At 53.0% G+C, this 15,749-nt stretch overlaps 1 protein-coding gene across 4 annotated transcripts in view; it reads right to left on the bottom strand.

Moving 5' to 3' along the window:
* The window catches only part of ATP2A3 (ATPase sarcoplasmic/endoplasmic reticulum Ca2+ transporting 3), a 55,565-nt gene that overhangs the window by 13,759 nt on the left and 26,057 nt on the right, over positions 1-15,749 (bottom strand). For all 4 annotated transcript variants that reach the window (XM_066333182.1, XM_066333181.1, XM_066333183.1 and 1 more), the window contains exons 6-15: positions 14,724-14,804; positions 14,263-14,348; positions 13,265-13,729; positions 6,862-6,950; positions 4,250-4,352; positions 3,890-4,021; positions 2,980-3,105; positions 1,709-1,927; positions 924-1,259; positions 614-834 (exon numbers count right to left, since the gene is read on the bottom strand). In XM_066333182.1, coding sequence (XP_066189279.1) covers positions 614-834; positions 924-1,259; positions 1,709-1,927; positions 2,980-3,105; positions 3,890-4,021; positions 4,250-4,352; positions 6,862-6,950; positions 13,265-13,729; positions 14,263-14,348; positions 14,724-14,804 — 1,858 coding nt within the window. The remainder of the gene's footprint in view (positions 1-613; positions 835-923; positions 1,260-1,708; positions 1,928-2,979; positions 3,106-3,889; positions 4,022-4,249; positions 4,353-6,861; positions 6,951-13,264; positions 13,730-14,262; positions 14,349-14,723; positions 14,805-15,749) is intronic.

The following is a 15,749-nucleotide window of genomic DNA, read 5'->3' as shown; positions in this document are numbered from 1 at the left end:
CAGCCAAGGTTCTGTGTCATGCAAAGGGGAGAGAGCATCTGGATCCAAAGCCCCAAACTGAATATTCACCCGAAGTCCTGCAAATGTACCCACAGCCCCTGATAAGGAACCTGAAGCCCAGCACTGAATTTTGCAGCTAAAATTTGTTTCTGTTGCTATTAAAATTTGCTTTGCAGTTGTAACCCAGCTACTGATGTTCCCATGGCCACAAAGGTTCCCACTGCCAGCACAAACACCCAGGCTGAAATGCAAGGGCAGAGAATGCCCAAGTGATCCCAAGGTTGTGCTGATGTTGCTGAGGACTGGGAGGGATGGGCAGGAGCAGGGGATAGCTGTGCCTGGGTGACAACAGCCTGTGCACAAATATCTGCACAAATCAGACACTTGCACGGGCTCAAATAGGCAATACTTTAAAAGAACAGGTCCTGCAGGGTGGCAGGATTGTAAAACTACCAAAAACAAAAACAACTCCCTGCCCTTGGGGACTGAGACACAGTGCCTGGGATTACCAGTTTGGGCACTACATGCTGCTGACCACAGGTCACCTGTCCCAGGGGATGTGTCCCCCCACTGCTGCTCCCACAGCATGGTGCCCGGTGTGGGAGGCTCTCACCAAACGACCTCCCCGACATTGGAGGAGATGAGATAGCGGATGAACTGCTTCATGTTGTTGTAGATGGCCCTGCCCTCCTCCACGGCCGACACGATGGTGGAGAAGTTGTCATCAGAGAGCACCATCTCAGCAGCTGACTTGGCCACGGCCGTGCCCGACCCCATGGCGATGCCAATCTCCGCCTTCTTCAGCGCCGGAGCGTCATTGACACCATCCCCTGTCTGCACAGAGCCATGGTACAGTGTGCAAGGGACCGAGCAGGGTGGGGAGGAGGGCACAGGGGGGTGGCAGGCTGTCCCCGAGGGCTCACCATGGCCGTGATCTCGTTGAAGGACTGGAGGTACTCGACGATGCGGGACTTGTGCGCCGGCTCCACGCGGGCGAAGCAGCGGGCCTCCCGGCACGCCTGGCGCTGCGCCTCGGGGGACAGCTCATCGAACTCCCTGCCCGTGTAGGCCTTGCCAGACACGTCCTCTGTCTCTGAGAAGATGCTGATCCGGCGGCAGATGGCCACTGCCGTGCCCTTGTTGTCACCAGTGATCATGATGACGCGGATGCCGGCCTTGCGGCACATCTCGATGGAGGAGGTGACCTCTTTGCGGGGAGGGTCCAGCATCCCCACACAGCCCACGAAGGTCAGGTTGTTCTGGGTGGGAGGAATACACCCCAGACCCGCATTAACCCCTTGGGAGGCGTTCACTTCCCTCCCACCCTGTGCTGTGAAACCACCCTGGGCTTCACAGGGCTTTCCCCTAGGAAGAAATTTTTAGGAGGTCTCCTACCAACTGCCCCAGGGATGCACTCTACAGGATGGTCCTATCCCCTCTGCTCCTCCTCACACGTTTTCTCTTTGCTTCCCTCCTCCCCATCCCTCACAATGGTCTCCAAAACCCTCTCTCCTTCTCATTTCTCATGAGGGAAACATGCTCAGTGAGATGGGACTTGTTACCCTTCTTTGAGATGAGGATATCCTTGCAGAGGAGATGAGCCATTATTACACTGCCCACAGAGAAACCAGAGGAGAAAACACTGCCGGGACGGCTGGGAGTGTATGGGGAAACTCTGGGCGTAAGGCAGGGAGCGGCAGTGCCGTACCTCGTAGCGGGCGAAGGCGGCGGAGTCGTGCAGCTGCATGCTCTCCCTGCGCACGGGCGAGTCGTGCGTGGCCAGCGCCAGGCAGCGCAGGGTGTCGATGCCCATGCCCCAGTCCCGGATCCTGCCCAGGATCTGGTCCCGCACCGGGGCCGTCAGCGGCACCTTGGCGGTGCCCACGCGGACGTGGGTGCAGCGCTCGATGACGCTCTCCGGGGCACCCTGCGGAGGAGCGGGGGGCTCAGGGGATGGAGCCGAGCTGGACGGGAGGTGCCAGACGGAGGGGAAGCCGCCAAGTTTGGCCAAAGGCAGAGGAAATCGCCTCCACATTCCAGCACGCATCCCGGCCCTGTGGCTCAGGGCACTAGATGGCAGCCTCCGACCGAGCGCACCGGGATCACACCCCGGAGCACAAATCCGCACCAGGTCACCAAGAGCAGGTCTGCCGGAGAGCCAGCTGACTCCTGCAAAACCTGCACATCTGCCCGAGATACTCCCGCCTCACACAGCCCTGCTCCAACCTCCAGAGGATGTGGGCTGTAAATCGGTGTGGAAAAATACATGGGATACTCAGCAGATGCTTGTGATGCCTTTGCAATTCAGGAAAACATTTCCTTTAGCATCCCAGCATCTCCCCCCAGCCTGTCTGACCTTATAAAGGACACTGACACTGCTCTTTAATATACAACTTGCAATCCTTCTATGGCACCTCTTAAAAAGCTCACCCAGGGCCACAGATCCAGAGGCTTCAGAGGGTCCCAGCCTGACCTGGAGGGCAGAGTTCACCCACCCCAATCATCTCCCAGTGGGAACAACAATATCCAAATCTTCTCAGAGTCAGCGGGGAGAAATTCCACCACATCTCTTCTCTTGGGAAGAAAATGCCCTATGAAACTATTTTATTTCTGGTTACAGTGGAAAACTGGACATCATCCTTTGGGCATCACTGGCATCCGGAGGGTCCAAGCCTTTAATAAAGGCAAATGCCCAAATTCTGCACGAGGGCAGCTCTCCCTTGCCCCAGCACCTGCACAGTCAGCACCTTTTCCTCCCTCTAAATCACCTCACCCCCTTTTTTCCATAATCAGCATTGCAAAGACTCACCTCCTCACTGACCCCACCAGCCTACCTGCTGGATCCTGGATCCCCAGGCAGACAGAGTGTGAGAGGAACTGCAGAGCATCACCCCTGCCCTGTGATTTGGCCCATCTCAAGGGCCAAATCCTGCTGGGGCTGCAGGGGGGAGCTGGACCCTGCAGGAGCTTTGCCCCTACCTTGACAAACATCTTGCTGCCCGTGGAGTTGTTGCCAGGCCCGGTGGGAGTGCAGTACACAGACATGGACTTGCGGTCCCGGGAGAACTCCAGGGTGCACTCCTTCCTCATCAGCTGCTTGATCACCTGCAGGAACAGCACTGGGCTGAGCCAGGACGTGCCAGGGACACTGGTCCCTCTGCTTTGGCTGACAACCCTGCTGAGCCCCCGGCATGGGAGGAGAAGGGCAGCCACAGGAGCCAGCAAGGACAGAACAGGGCTAAAAGCTTACAAGCTTTCCATGTCAGAAAGGAGTCAGGAGATTTATTACAACCTGCACAGACCTATGAGGGGAAAAAATGCTGGAACAGAGAGCCCTCTGAGCAAGTAAAAACGTAAGGTCTAAAGTGGAGGAAATACAGACCCAAAATAAAGTGTATTTTCACCCAGGAGGACAGGGAGACACTGGAGTAGGGGAATAGTCAGCACAAGTTATTTTCATGTCAAAAACAGATGTTTCCAAGGAGCAAGTGTCACTGGGGCTGGCAAAGCTCTGGGGAATAGGGTTTGGTGGCTGCTCAATGCAAACTGGGCACCTAAAGATAACTCCAAACTTCCTCATCTGCAGCCAGAGCTTGGGCTATCACTCAGACGGCCTCTCCTGCCTGAGCAGGGACTGGACTGAGTTGGAGCCTCAGGAATGACCTGCTCTAAAGCTCCATGTAGGCTGATCCTCAGGGCCCTGGCATCAGCCCCTCAGGGCCATTGTTCCAAAACCAGCTCACCATGAGAGCCTGGAAATCACATCCTTGTGCCAAATCTGTCCCTTAGATCACTGCAAGTGTTTATTGCCCAAGTAACACACAACCTAAATCCCTCCTCTCCCTCTGTCCCCCAGTGTTGTAGCTCCCAGGGGCTGATGTCCACTCACTGAATTGCAGGCATTGGCTCTCTCCACCTTGGAGAGTTTGCTGAGGTCTGTGTTGAAGACGTTCATCTTCTCCACCAGACACGTCAGGGCTGTTTCAGTGGCTTCCCCCACCTTCTCATAGACTTTTTTGGACTAGAGGGCAGAAAAAAAAGAGCTTAAGCTTTAGAGCCCAACCTTCACGTGCTGCTGCTGCTCCTGAGGATGCTGTCACCCACCACACCAGAGCATCCCCTCGAGCTGATGATGATGGCATGAGCTGAAGCCAGGGAAGGGGATCCCAAGGGACAAACTCTACTGGCTTTGCCCTGAAGCACAGCAAGAGCATCCCCCCACCCTGCCCTGGCCCTGGTGCCCCCACACCTCATTGTAGTCCAGCGAGGAGTCATTGCAGAGGGCACAGATGGTGGCCAGCTCCACCAGCCCGTCGTACTGCCCGCACTGCACCGGCTGCTCGTCCTTCAGGCTGTGGGCAGAAAACAACCCCAACGGCCTTACGCCAGCTCACACCTTCAGACACAGTCAGCTCACCCCAAAGATCCCTTCTAAGGGGGTATAGAGCCTATATATCACTCTTGTAAAAGTGTAAGCAACAGCCCAGTTAAAGCCTCGGTGCTGGCAATGAATCCCAGCGTTCCCATTTTGTACTTTATTAAATGAGGCAGAACTAAATTGCAAATAAAATCTCACAGGAGGCAAATAAATTCTGGAAATGGCCCAGAATAAGGGGGTCCGCAGAACAATTCAAAGGAGCAAGCAAGGGCTGCTCACAGTGTGATGATGAAGGTGATGGACCAGAAAAAGGGCAAAGAAATTCATGTTAACATTCACCCCCTCAGGGGTTTCCATTTGCTTTGAATCCAGAGGAGCTGTGGAACCAACAGCAAGTCCCTTCCCCTCCCTGTGATGCTGCTTCACACTCCACAGGGAACCCAGGGGAGCATTTAGGAGCAGCAGAGAGCTTTAACAGCTGCACTGCTGTGACTGCTTCCAAGCAAGCGGTGAACTGTGATCTCTGCTTCCTAAATAGCAGCTCTTTGCTACGGAAAGGAGCAGCCCTGAACACTCCAGGCGAGCCAGATGCTTCTCCTCGCCTGGTGGTAGGAATGGTAGCAGTGGTTTGGAAGGAAATAAAAAATTATCCTGGTTCCAGCAGAGGTAACTGCAGGTTAGAGCTGTATAAACCCAGCCGGTCATCTGCTGGCTGGAAAAATAATTTGTCAGGCATTTACTAGGATCAGCTTATTCCACTGTTGGTTCCCAATGGAAAGAACATTTTGGAGCCCTTGTTACAGCTCAGGAGCGGAAAACACGGAGCAGCCAAGAAAATCTGAAAAATCTGTTTGCTGAGGGAGATGAAGCCGCACTGGGCTGTGAGTGGGAAGAGAGATCCACTGCTCCTGCCCAGAGATGCTGCTGGCCCTGGGCTCACAGGAAGGGACAGTGGGTGGAGGAGGGAGCTGCAGACACACCAAGCACAGCTTTTGCAGCGTGTGATCCCCTGGATATCGCTGGGAAGGGATGGGAGTTCCAGCCCCATCGTCAGCAGTCCCTGCATGGAGCCAGGTGAGACCCATGTGCTGGGAAAAACATCAGCAAAGGTGCTGCTGGCTGGGTGCTGTGTGAGCAAACCCAAGGCCCAGAAGGAAATATCCCCCTGCCAAGGCCAGGTTAAAGCAAACCAGCCCTGGGTGACAGGGGGTCTCCCTGTGACACCTCAGCAAGCCCACACATCCCTCTCCATACCCAATGCAGGCACAGGGCTAAAGCTAAACTCAAGAGCAACACGAATTGTTGCAGACCAACACAGTGGCCCTGAATGCAGACCCCAGAGGATAAGAGACACTGAGCTTCAGAGGTTGGCAGGCACAAGTTCAGCCCCCAGCTCCTCCTCAGTTTTAACTGAAATGCACTGATTGACACCAGCTTATGACTTGGCTAAGTTTTTAATGGAGATTCCTAGCCAAGGATCAAATTGGCTCTATGAATATTCATGAAATTAAGTCTGTGGCTGAGATGAGTTACAGCTGCTCCACGGATGAGCAGAAGGGACCATGGTGACAAATGTGTCTGGGATCACTGAGCAAAGCAAAGGGGAGCAGAGAGTGCTCCCATCACCAGCTGAGCTTCTCATCTGCCTTCTTTACCACACTGGGGGCCACCCACTCCTTCCACAGGAACAGGAATAAATAAATACAACAGCAGAAAACCCCATGTTTGTGATAATGCTTCAGGGAAAAGCTCCCAGCTTCCACTCCCTGCCTTTGGCTGCAGCTCTGCAAAGCCCCTGTCTGCCCTGAGACACACCCTGCCACCAGCAGGATCCTGCCCTGGGCACACCAGCCACGGGAGCCCTTCCTGCTGTGCACACAGGGCTCAGGCAGCACCTTCAGCCTTTTTCAAGTCCCCTTGCCCATTGCTGGTGGCTTCTACACAGGCTGCCCTCCCTGCCTTCTGCTTGGGGCAGGAGCAGCAGCCACCAGGCAATGCCCAAACTGTGCAGGCTCCAGAAATGTGGACAGTCATCATCTCCTGCAAAAAGCCTCGTTCATCCCCATGCCTACATTTGTCACCTGCCCTGGCTCACAGGTAGACTTGTTTGACTGGGATTGCTAACAAAGGGAGAGCCAAGTGTGTGGAAGCCCCTTTGCTGAACAGTGGGAAGGCAGAGCCAGGGTGAGCACCACGCCAATCAAGTGGGGCTGGATGTGAGGGACAGTGAAACAACTGCCCTGGTCCCCAGGAACAGCAGAGTACAGTCAATCTATCACCCAACACACCTGCAGGCCCAGCCTGGCCAAAAGGCAGTGCCCAGTGGGTATCCCCATGGACAGCACTGCCAACCACCATGGAAAACCCTCCTTTCACCCAGCTCATGGGGTGGCCACGAACCCAATCCTCCCATCCACCCCCAGCTGTGCTGCCAGCCCAGGGCCACCCCGTGTCCCTGTGAAGGGGAGGGGACCCTCACTCACATCTGTCCCTCGGGGGCATAGGTGGAGCCGGTGATGCTGAACTCGTGCAGGCTGCACTGGGTGCCCTCCACCTTCTCCATGATGAACATCTGCCAGGAGGAGAGGTGCAAACAGAACATTAGGCAACCAATATTTGGTACAACCCTCGTGCCCAGCCTGGAAACCCAGCAGCTGGTACTGTCCCAGTTACAGCCCTGCTGGCATCAGGCCCATCCTTGATCAGCCACTACTCTTGGCTGTCCCCAAATCCTTCCAGTCTCCTCTGCCTTCTTCATGTTTGCGTCCTCCAGCTCTTTCCTTCCCTAGGAGGAAGGGTTCTTAAGAAGGTGCCTGTGTTTTTCTTGGAGCAGAGAAGGAGCTGGGTCAAGGTTTCCACTCCTGCAGGGCAGGACCTGCCACCCCTTCCCAGCCAGCTCTCAGCCACCAGCCTTGTGCCTTACTGGGATCACAGCTCAGCTCAGCAATAAAACCCTGGTGAGCCATAAAAGTCCCCCACATTCTGCTTTTAGTGATTTTTGCCTTTCAAAATCCTTCCAGTTTCTCTTTTGCTGCTGTCATGAGACAAATCCCTCAAACTGTAAATGAAATTAAAATTCCCCTCTCCCCAAGCTCTCCCAGTCCCCCCTTGTCCCCTTCCTGCAGAGCCCACCTTTGAGGGCAGCATCCCCTGAGAACAAGAGCCTGACCCCAGCCAAGGAGACAGTTCAGAGATGCTCATTTCTAATTATTTATGAACCACACTGAAGCCAAAAAGCAACATAATAAATAAGTAAGCAAATAAATAAAACTGGTTTGGCAAATGCATGTCCCTGGCTGCAGGGAGAAGCCAGGATTTAATTTGGCTGCAGAGAAGCACTCTCCTCAGCTCCACGAACTTGCTGAGTGCCTCCAGAAAGCAGGTGCAGGGAAAACTGTCCCACTCCAACCTGGCTCAAAATAATTGTTTTTTCTCCATTTATTTCCTTTTGGTTATTTGGGTTGTTCCCCAGGAGAAGGAAGCTACAGATGCTGGAGAAATCAGCAGGTATCACTCAGCACCAGGGATGCAACAGCTCCAGCTACCACCCACTTCTCTGCCTTCCACGTTTCCTCTGGCAACAGACAGAGGTTAATTTGCTATTATTGTTAATTATTATCAATAATACAAGGAGAGTCAGTGCAGCCACGCTGGCAGGTGTGAGCCTCCCCCACACAGGAGGTGTCCCCAGGTCTGACAGGGCCAAGCCAAACAATAAAGGGCATGTTCAGGGGAAGCACACTCCCAGCATGTTCAACACCAGGACACCCCAGTGGGTTTGGTTTTCTCACTTCCCTATTTACAGGTTTAGGCAAATGAGCAGGTTCAAAGCATACATCTCCTGTGTGAGCAATTCTGAGCCCAAAGCAACCTTGCCATGACTTCCCAGCTATTTGCAGGTACCCTGTTTATTGGGCTAATGCCCTCAGCTCCTTTCCCAGGGCCCACCATGAAGGCCCATCAGCACCCCTGAAAGGTTTTGAAGAAGATCATGAGCTGAAGTGCTGCAGAAGAGGTGTCCCAGGTCCTCTGGAGGCACTGGGCTCCTCTGGCAGTGGGTGTAAACTCAAGAAAGAAAGCAAAACCACATCCTATTTCCTTTGCTAACAACCCCCCAGAGATGACAGAACCTGCAGTGATGGTCCCAGCCTGAACAACATCAAAGGAACCTCCAAGGCTAAGCACCTGTCATCTTTATTTTAAGACACCCAATGCCTTCCAGTGAGCCAAAATCTCCTGGCCTCTTCATAAAATGGACTCCTGAAACACCAACCAGACTCATTTATTAAAAAAGCTGAAAGCACCCTCCCCAGCCACTGATGGGTTTGCCTGATATGGGCCTGTTTGTTTTCAAATGCTCATGGCTACAAAACAATTATTACTTTCACAATAGCGTCCTTCTTATTAAAAAAGGGAAAAGGGAAATAAATAAAAAAAAAAACCCCAACCATTCCAAGCTCTTTATTTTTCCATGCCTTTTAAAAAAAGGTGCTACATAACCCACAGAAACCAGAGGTTATATCAAATTTCCTGCTGCTCCCAGCTTGCGTGACTGGCCGAGCCTGGGGGCAGCCAGGGCTCTGCAGAGGTGTTTGCAGGGTTTTGGTGTGATCAGAGGATCACAGAGTGATTTTGGTTGGAAGGGACATTAAAACTTATCTCATCCCACCCCCCTGCCGTGGTCAGGGACAATTTCCACTGTCCCAGGCTGCTCCAAGCCCCGTCCAGCCTGGCCTTGGGCACTGCCAGGGCTCCAGGGGCAGCCTCCCCGGGCAACCTGTGCCAGGGACTGCCCACCCTCACAGGGAAGAATTTCCCCCTCCTATCTAATCTAAATCTCTCCTCCTTCAGCTTAAAGCCATTGCCCCTTGTCCCAAGTCCCTCTCCAGCTCTCTTGGAGCCCCTTTAGGCACTGGATGGGGCTCTGGGGTTTTCCTGGAGCCTTCTGTTCTCCAGGCTGCAGAGCCCAGCTCGCTCAGCCTGTGGATGTTCTGGCAGATTTCCAGGCTGAGAAGTGGGCAGGTTTGTGGGCAGTGGAAACAGTCCAGAGGAAATAGCTGTGTCTTAAGCAGTTAAGAGCAGAACTGAAGTTTCCATCACAAAAATAATATGAATAATATCAGGAGCAATAGGAGGAGGTGGGAATGCTGCAGCTCAGCTGGGGGCTGCTGACAAGTCAGGCTCACAGAGGGGCTGCCCAGCCTCTTGTACTGCACAGTGACCAGCAGCTCCAGCATCCAGCCAGGGGAACACAGCCAGCAGCACCCCAGGGCTCCCCCTGAACCTGCCCTGAACCTTTTAAAGCCATGCCAGTGACTTGGGGTTTTAATGCACTAGAGAGGATGGAAGGAAAATTTAACTACATGCTCACAAAGAGTGCACCCTTCTCCCAAAGAGTTCCAGCATCTCTCCTCCTCTCTGTGGATCCTGCCCTGGCCTGGTGCTGTATCACACAGCTGGACCCTTCTGGTGTGCATTTGGCACTCCATCCCTGGAGCAGCACATGGCAGCAGCTGTGAGCTTGTGGGGAGGACAAGTGTGAAGGATTCATCTCCACGACTCTGTATTTTCTGTAGTGTCTTTAAAAGAACTACTCATGGAGAGGCAGACAAGGCAGGATTACTGTCTGGAACTGTAGGAGCTGTAATCATCAGCCACTATTCCATCAATCAACCCATGGATCAGCATCGTTTTCCTCCTGCACTGGAAGCAGCCCCAGCCAACAGGCACCCACTGGCAACTGGCACAGCCCTGGGGACCCCCAGCCAGGTCTCCCAGTAATTGGGGACATGTTTAGACAGACAACAGTGCTGTGCCAAGGCACAGTGCCCTGGAGACTGCAAAGCAAACAGTGCCCACAAAGCTCCCAGGCAGCTCACCAGGGGTGGGGGTTTGCACCTCCAGGTTCTGCTACAAGCTTTGTGGAAAATAAACCCCTTTCTGCTCTTGCTCCCCAAAACACCAGCAGCCATCACAGAGACAACCAAATATCACTGATCACCTCCTCCCAGCCTTGGGTGCCAGCATCTTCCCCCACTCTGAGCCCACATCTCCACTTTGGATCCTGATTTTCAAACACCACCTTCCTGGAAAATGAAGGTGGGATGCATAAAAGGGTGCTGCAGGTTTTAGGAGGGTGATTTAAACATGTGGGAGCAGAGAGAGCTGTGATGCTTTTATGGCCCTTCTCCTCCTGCCAGGCTCCCACTGGTCCCAGCTCCATGGTCACTTCATGGTTGGGAGGAGGCTGTTCTGGTTCCTCCATGGGCTGGGGGACATGGTGGCCTCAGAGACCCCCAGCTGACCAAACAGTGACACAAACCACAGGTTTACTCTGACTTCCTAAGTGGGTTTGTGGCTTGGTTACTGTAACCTTGGGTGGACTTGAGGTCAGAGCAAAAGCACCCAAGTCTTGGCCATCCTGAGTGGATGAAGTCCCCAGCACCAAGCTCCTCATTTTGGGTGGCTTTGGGGGGCAGAGACTCATCCCTGCTGACCACCTGGGCCCACGTGTGTCCTGCTGCACCCAGAGCTGGGCACAGCTCCTGAAACCCAGCTGAGGGTCTGAAACCAGCCCTGAAGTGTCTCAGGAGTCACTTCACAGCTCGACAGACCTGATGCCAGCAGTGTGAGACAGTGAGCAGGCCCCGCTCAGCAACAGCTCCTGCAGCCTGCTCACCCAATTAACGGGCAACTTAATGAAATCACACTCAATTAACACATTTTCCCAGGGTTTTGATAGGGTTTTCTGGCTAATAGGGTTGGGTTTTTTTCAGCCACCCCCGTGGCTGAGCTGGCTGTTTGGCACAGGAGCATGTCCTGGACACACCAACATCTGCCCAGCACAAATATTTACCCACCTGCCACTCCCTGGGCCCGGCAGCCCCATCCTGCCCACGTCAGCACGGGGATCCCTGTGCATGGAACATGAACAGCCCTGCCTGTGCCTCCTGGGGCCAGCCCTTCTCCCAGCGCTGTGCCCTGGGAGCCAAGGAAACCAACAGATACTGGATCCAGCCAAGGAAATCAACAGATACAGGAACGGGGTTATGGGCAGAGGGGCTGGAGGATACTTTGACTTCTTAACTGATTTTTTTTTTTTGCAAAGTTGCTGAGCTTGTTCTGTAAATGACAATTGATCCCAAACCCTTTATATGCCACAGCTCCATTCTGTCCCTGCCTCAGTACCACCAGACTCTGACTGTGCCACACTGCAGGGGATAGGAGCACTTCTTCCCAAGTTCAAAGAGCAAACCCTCAGGTAGGAAGTGGTTTGGGAAGACATGGTCACTCTTCCTTCTCCTCCTGCAGTGGGCAAAGCTCAGGAGACCCTAAGCATTGGGTCACCCTGTCCTTGCTTCACCGCCTCTGAAAATGGGGTGGTGGGAACCTCCTCCTCACACGAGACACGGGCAGTTTGGTCCCTACTTTGTTCCAGCCCTGCCCTGTCCTGTCCCGTATCATTCACAGAGCAGAAATACCAGACATTTCCATCCCTCTGCAGTTTGTGCTAACCAGTGGCCAAAGCCTGGGGCCAGTTTGCAGCACTGTCACAGCTTCCCACCACTATCTGCCTGGAGGGACACTGGCCAGGTCCCTTTTTTTCCCCACAGCAACACATTTTCCAAGGTTCTCTTATAAAAACAACACGCCAAAGCCATGTAAAATGCTTTCCTGACACTCATGGATTAATGGGAAAACTGAGAAGTACTCAGATTGTCCAGGCTTTCCTAACAAGTCTCCTCTCCACGTGGCCAGTCATGTGGGAGCAAAACTCTCTGGTAGATGAGGAGCCTTCAAATCTTCACCAAACCACTCCAGTACTCCCTCCATCAGAAATGCTTTTCATGGGGCCAGGCTTTGTGACTTTACATGGTCCAGGATTTCTCACTGGTTAGGTTAAAAACAGAGGGGGAAGAGCAAGAGAGCAGAGGAGGAACCAAGATTCTAACAGAGGCTGATTGCATCAGCATCTCCAGGAGCTTTGTCTCAGCATCACATGCCAGCAGGAAGAAACATTTCCTGGAAAGTGACCCCTGAAATGAGACTGCAACACAGCACCTCCACAGTAGTGTGCTGATAAAAACGAGTTTTCTAATTACACCCAAGCCAAGAAAAGCCCTGATCCTTACCAACCCTGGCCAGGAGAACCTCAGGGCTTCCTATAAACCCTCTATCCCTGCCCACCCCCACATTCCTAACATGACACAGCTCTGGGGAGCAGGGCACAGAGCCCATCACCACAGCATGAGCTGCTCTTAAGCATCTCCCCTGTCTAAGAAATAGATTTGTAGAGAATTCTCAAACCCTGACAGAAGGCCCACATAGTATATGTATCTGTATGCAAACTGTGAGATAGAAAATGCTGACTTTAGAAATGCCATGGAATAGGACAGACACTGTTGAGAGAGAAACAGAACCAGAAGCAAGTTTCAAATGATGGCCTTGCAAGTAAGACTAGATACTTAGAGAGAGAAATAGAGAAAGGAATATAGAGAAATAGAGCTATTTTCTATTCTTCCTAAGAGAAGAGAAATAGAACTACAAAAGATGCATCATAGTAGGACCCACTACAGATAATTTTAAGATGATTGGCTTTAAGGCCTTAACGGCATTGTGCAGCAAAAGCTGATGGGCCAAGAAACACTTATATATTGTAATCTTATATATACATATATATATGTATATATATACATATACACATACATACACACATATGTATATATATACATATACACACATATATATACACACACACATATATATATACACAAATATATATATATACACACTATACACTTATGCATTGAGTGTATAGGAGCTAGATGAGGAAGGTGTATAATCCAACAACCCTGCAGCTGCAGACCCCACCCAGCTGGCTCTCACCCGGCACACAGACATCTGGTTGGTGGTGAGGGTGCCGGTCTTGTCGGAGCAGATGACGGAGGTGCAGCCCAGGGTCTCCACCGAGGGCAGGCTCCTCACGATGGCGTTCTTCTTGGCCATCCTGCGTGTCCCCAGCGCCAGGCAGGTGGTGATGACAGCGGGCAGGCCCTCGGGGATGGCGGCCACCGCCAGCGCCACCGAGATCTTGAAGTAGTAGATGGCCCCGCGGAACCAGGAGCCGCCGTGCACGGGGTCGCTGAAGTGGCTGATGTTGATGACCCAGACGGCGATGCACACCAGGAAAATCACTTTGGAGAGCTGCTGGCTGAACTCGTCCAGCTTCTGCTGCAAGGGTGTCTTCTCAGGCTCCGTCTCCACCATCTGGTTTCGGATCTTCCCGATCTCCGTGTACACCCCCGTGGCAATGACGATCCCCACGGCCTTCCCAGCTGCAATGTTGGTGCCCTGGCAGGGGAGGAGAGGAGCAGAGTGGGGGTGTGGGCGTGAAACCCCTTGGTTTGAGCAGGGAAGTGGGTTGGTCATTGTGAAAGGAGAATGTGACATCTTGGTTAAGGGGGAAAATGGGACATCTTGGGTTTTTATATAAACCCACCCTAAGGAGCAGGAGAGCCCTTCCTGTGAGTTGTAACCCCTCAAGGAATTGACTTCTGCTTGAGAAGAACATGAGAAAGGAGGAAACCCAAATTTGCAATAGCTCCAGGCTCAACCACAAACCTCTTCCCCATCTATGATGCATCCTACTTGACAGAAAAAAAATAGTGCTCTGAGATTGCCCAAGGTATTTAAAAACCTTATGTACCACAGCCCAAATGAAATCCAAATGAAGTACGTTCTTATTTTTATGGATTTGGGGCTCTTTTTATGGATTCAGGTCTTATGCATGCACTCTCTTTCTCTGCTCAGAGATCTTGCACATCCACCAGCCTCTGCACTTGGGAAAACCACAGGAGGGGTGGAGACAGGTGTAAAGGACTTACAGAAAAAAGCATGTTCTTCTTGTCCTGGTTGACAGCCCGGGGATCAGGGATGGGGTCAGCGTGTTTGATCACCGACACAGACTCCCCTGCCAAGACCAGAGGGGAGAGATGGACCACCCATGTTCCCTCTCCAGCCTCAGCTCATCCCTGTCCCAAGCCTGCATCACACACCCCACAGAGCAGCACCAAACTATCCAAACATCCACCATGGGCATGTCACACCCACATGTCACGCAGGAAAGCCCCAGGCTTTGTGTTCTGCAGGAAGGATACCCAAGCACCAGACACATCTCACCCCTGCTGTGACTTTGAGGACATGGGAAGGTCCAAGCATCATCTAAATCTTGCTCTCACACCCCTTCCCACTCCAGCAAAGTGCTTTTCTCAGCATCAGCTCCAAACTTTGCCTCCAGGAAGACAGCAGAGGGAAGCTGCCTCTGCTCCATGGGGCCCACACACACCTGTGAGGATGGACTGGTCGACCCGCAGCGTGGTGGAGCGGATTTCGATGATCCGGATGTCTGCTGGCACCTTGTCACCAACTGCAAGGACAAGAGCAGAGCAGGTGGCACTGGCAGCACCAGGAATGGGGACAGCAAACCCCAAACTGAGACCAAGGATGTGCAGGTGCCCAGCAGCACCCAGCCTGGAGCAATGAGGGGTTCATGAGGGGTATCCTGCACTGGGATACCTCATTTCTGCATTTAAAGCTTTGTTAAACCTTTATTTTGTCTGTCTATAATTCATAAGTCTGCCCCCAGCCAAGCCCTGGTGGTGTCCTGCCTGCTGTGCTGCATCCCCTTCCCCACCATGCCTCTCCTCTTCCCTGCAAAGTCCCCTTGCACCCTCATCTTGCCTCTTTCCTGCAAAGAAAACCCCAGAACATCCCCATGTTAAAGCAATCTGAGCTTCCTAATTCCAGCCTTAACCCTGCTTCAGGTTCCTCTGGGCCAACTGGAAGCTGTTAACAGTGGAAAATCTTCTGTGTCCAAGACAAACAACCATCCCTGGCTCTCCTGGCATGGCACAGGTGAAAGCTGCCCCACCCACTGCCAGCCACCCAACACGACCCTTCAAGGCACTAGTGCTTCCTTAAAAAAAAACACATTTAAAGTTGCTTTTTCTTGCTGGGTTTCCTCCTCCTGCTGCCTTATCTGCTGGACACAACCACGCTCTGATGCTTCGGAAATACTGAGGCCGAGGGAGCCCTGGCTCCCAGCCCCTCACATCCCTTACACACACTGCCAGCTTGGCTGCTAACGATGCTCTCAAATCCCAGAGTTTAACGAGTGCTTCCTCCCGGGGCTCGTAAACCCCTCCCAGCACAGCGGGAAGGGGCTGGAGCCGCTCCACCACCCAGCCAGATATTCCAGCTGCAGATCCCAACGCTCCAGGATGCAGCAGCAGCAACATCTGCCATCCAGCCAGACCTCCCCTGCCCCCTGTCACACCTATCTGGGGGACACTGAGCTGGGGACTTGTCTCCC

The sequence above is a fragment of the Sylvia atricapilla genome, chromosome 20 (genome assembly GCF_009819655.1).
Source record: "Sylvia atricapilla isolate bSylAtr1 chromosome 20, bSylAtr1.pri, whole genome shotgun sequence".
NCBI classification, from domain to species: Eukaryota; Metazoa; Chordata; class Aves; order Passeriformes; family Sylviidae; genus Sylvia; species Sylvia atricapilla.
Note: the sequence above shows the minus strand (reverse complement) of the source record. Positions and strands in the feature narration are given on the sequence as shown.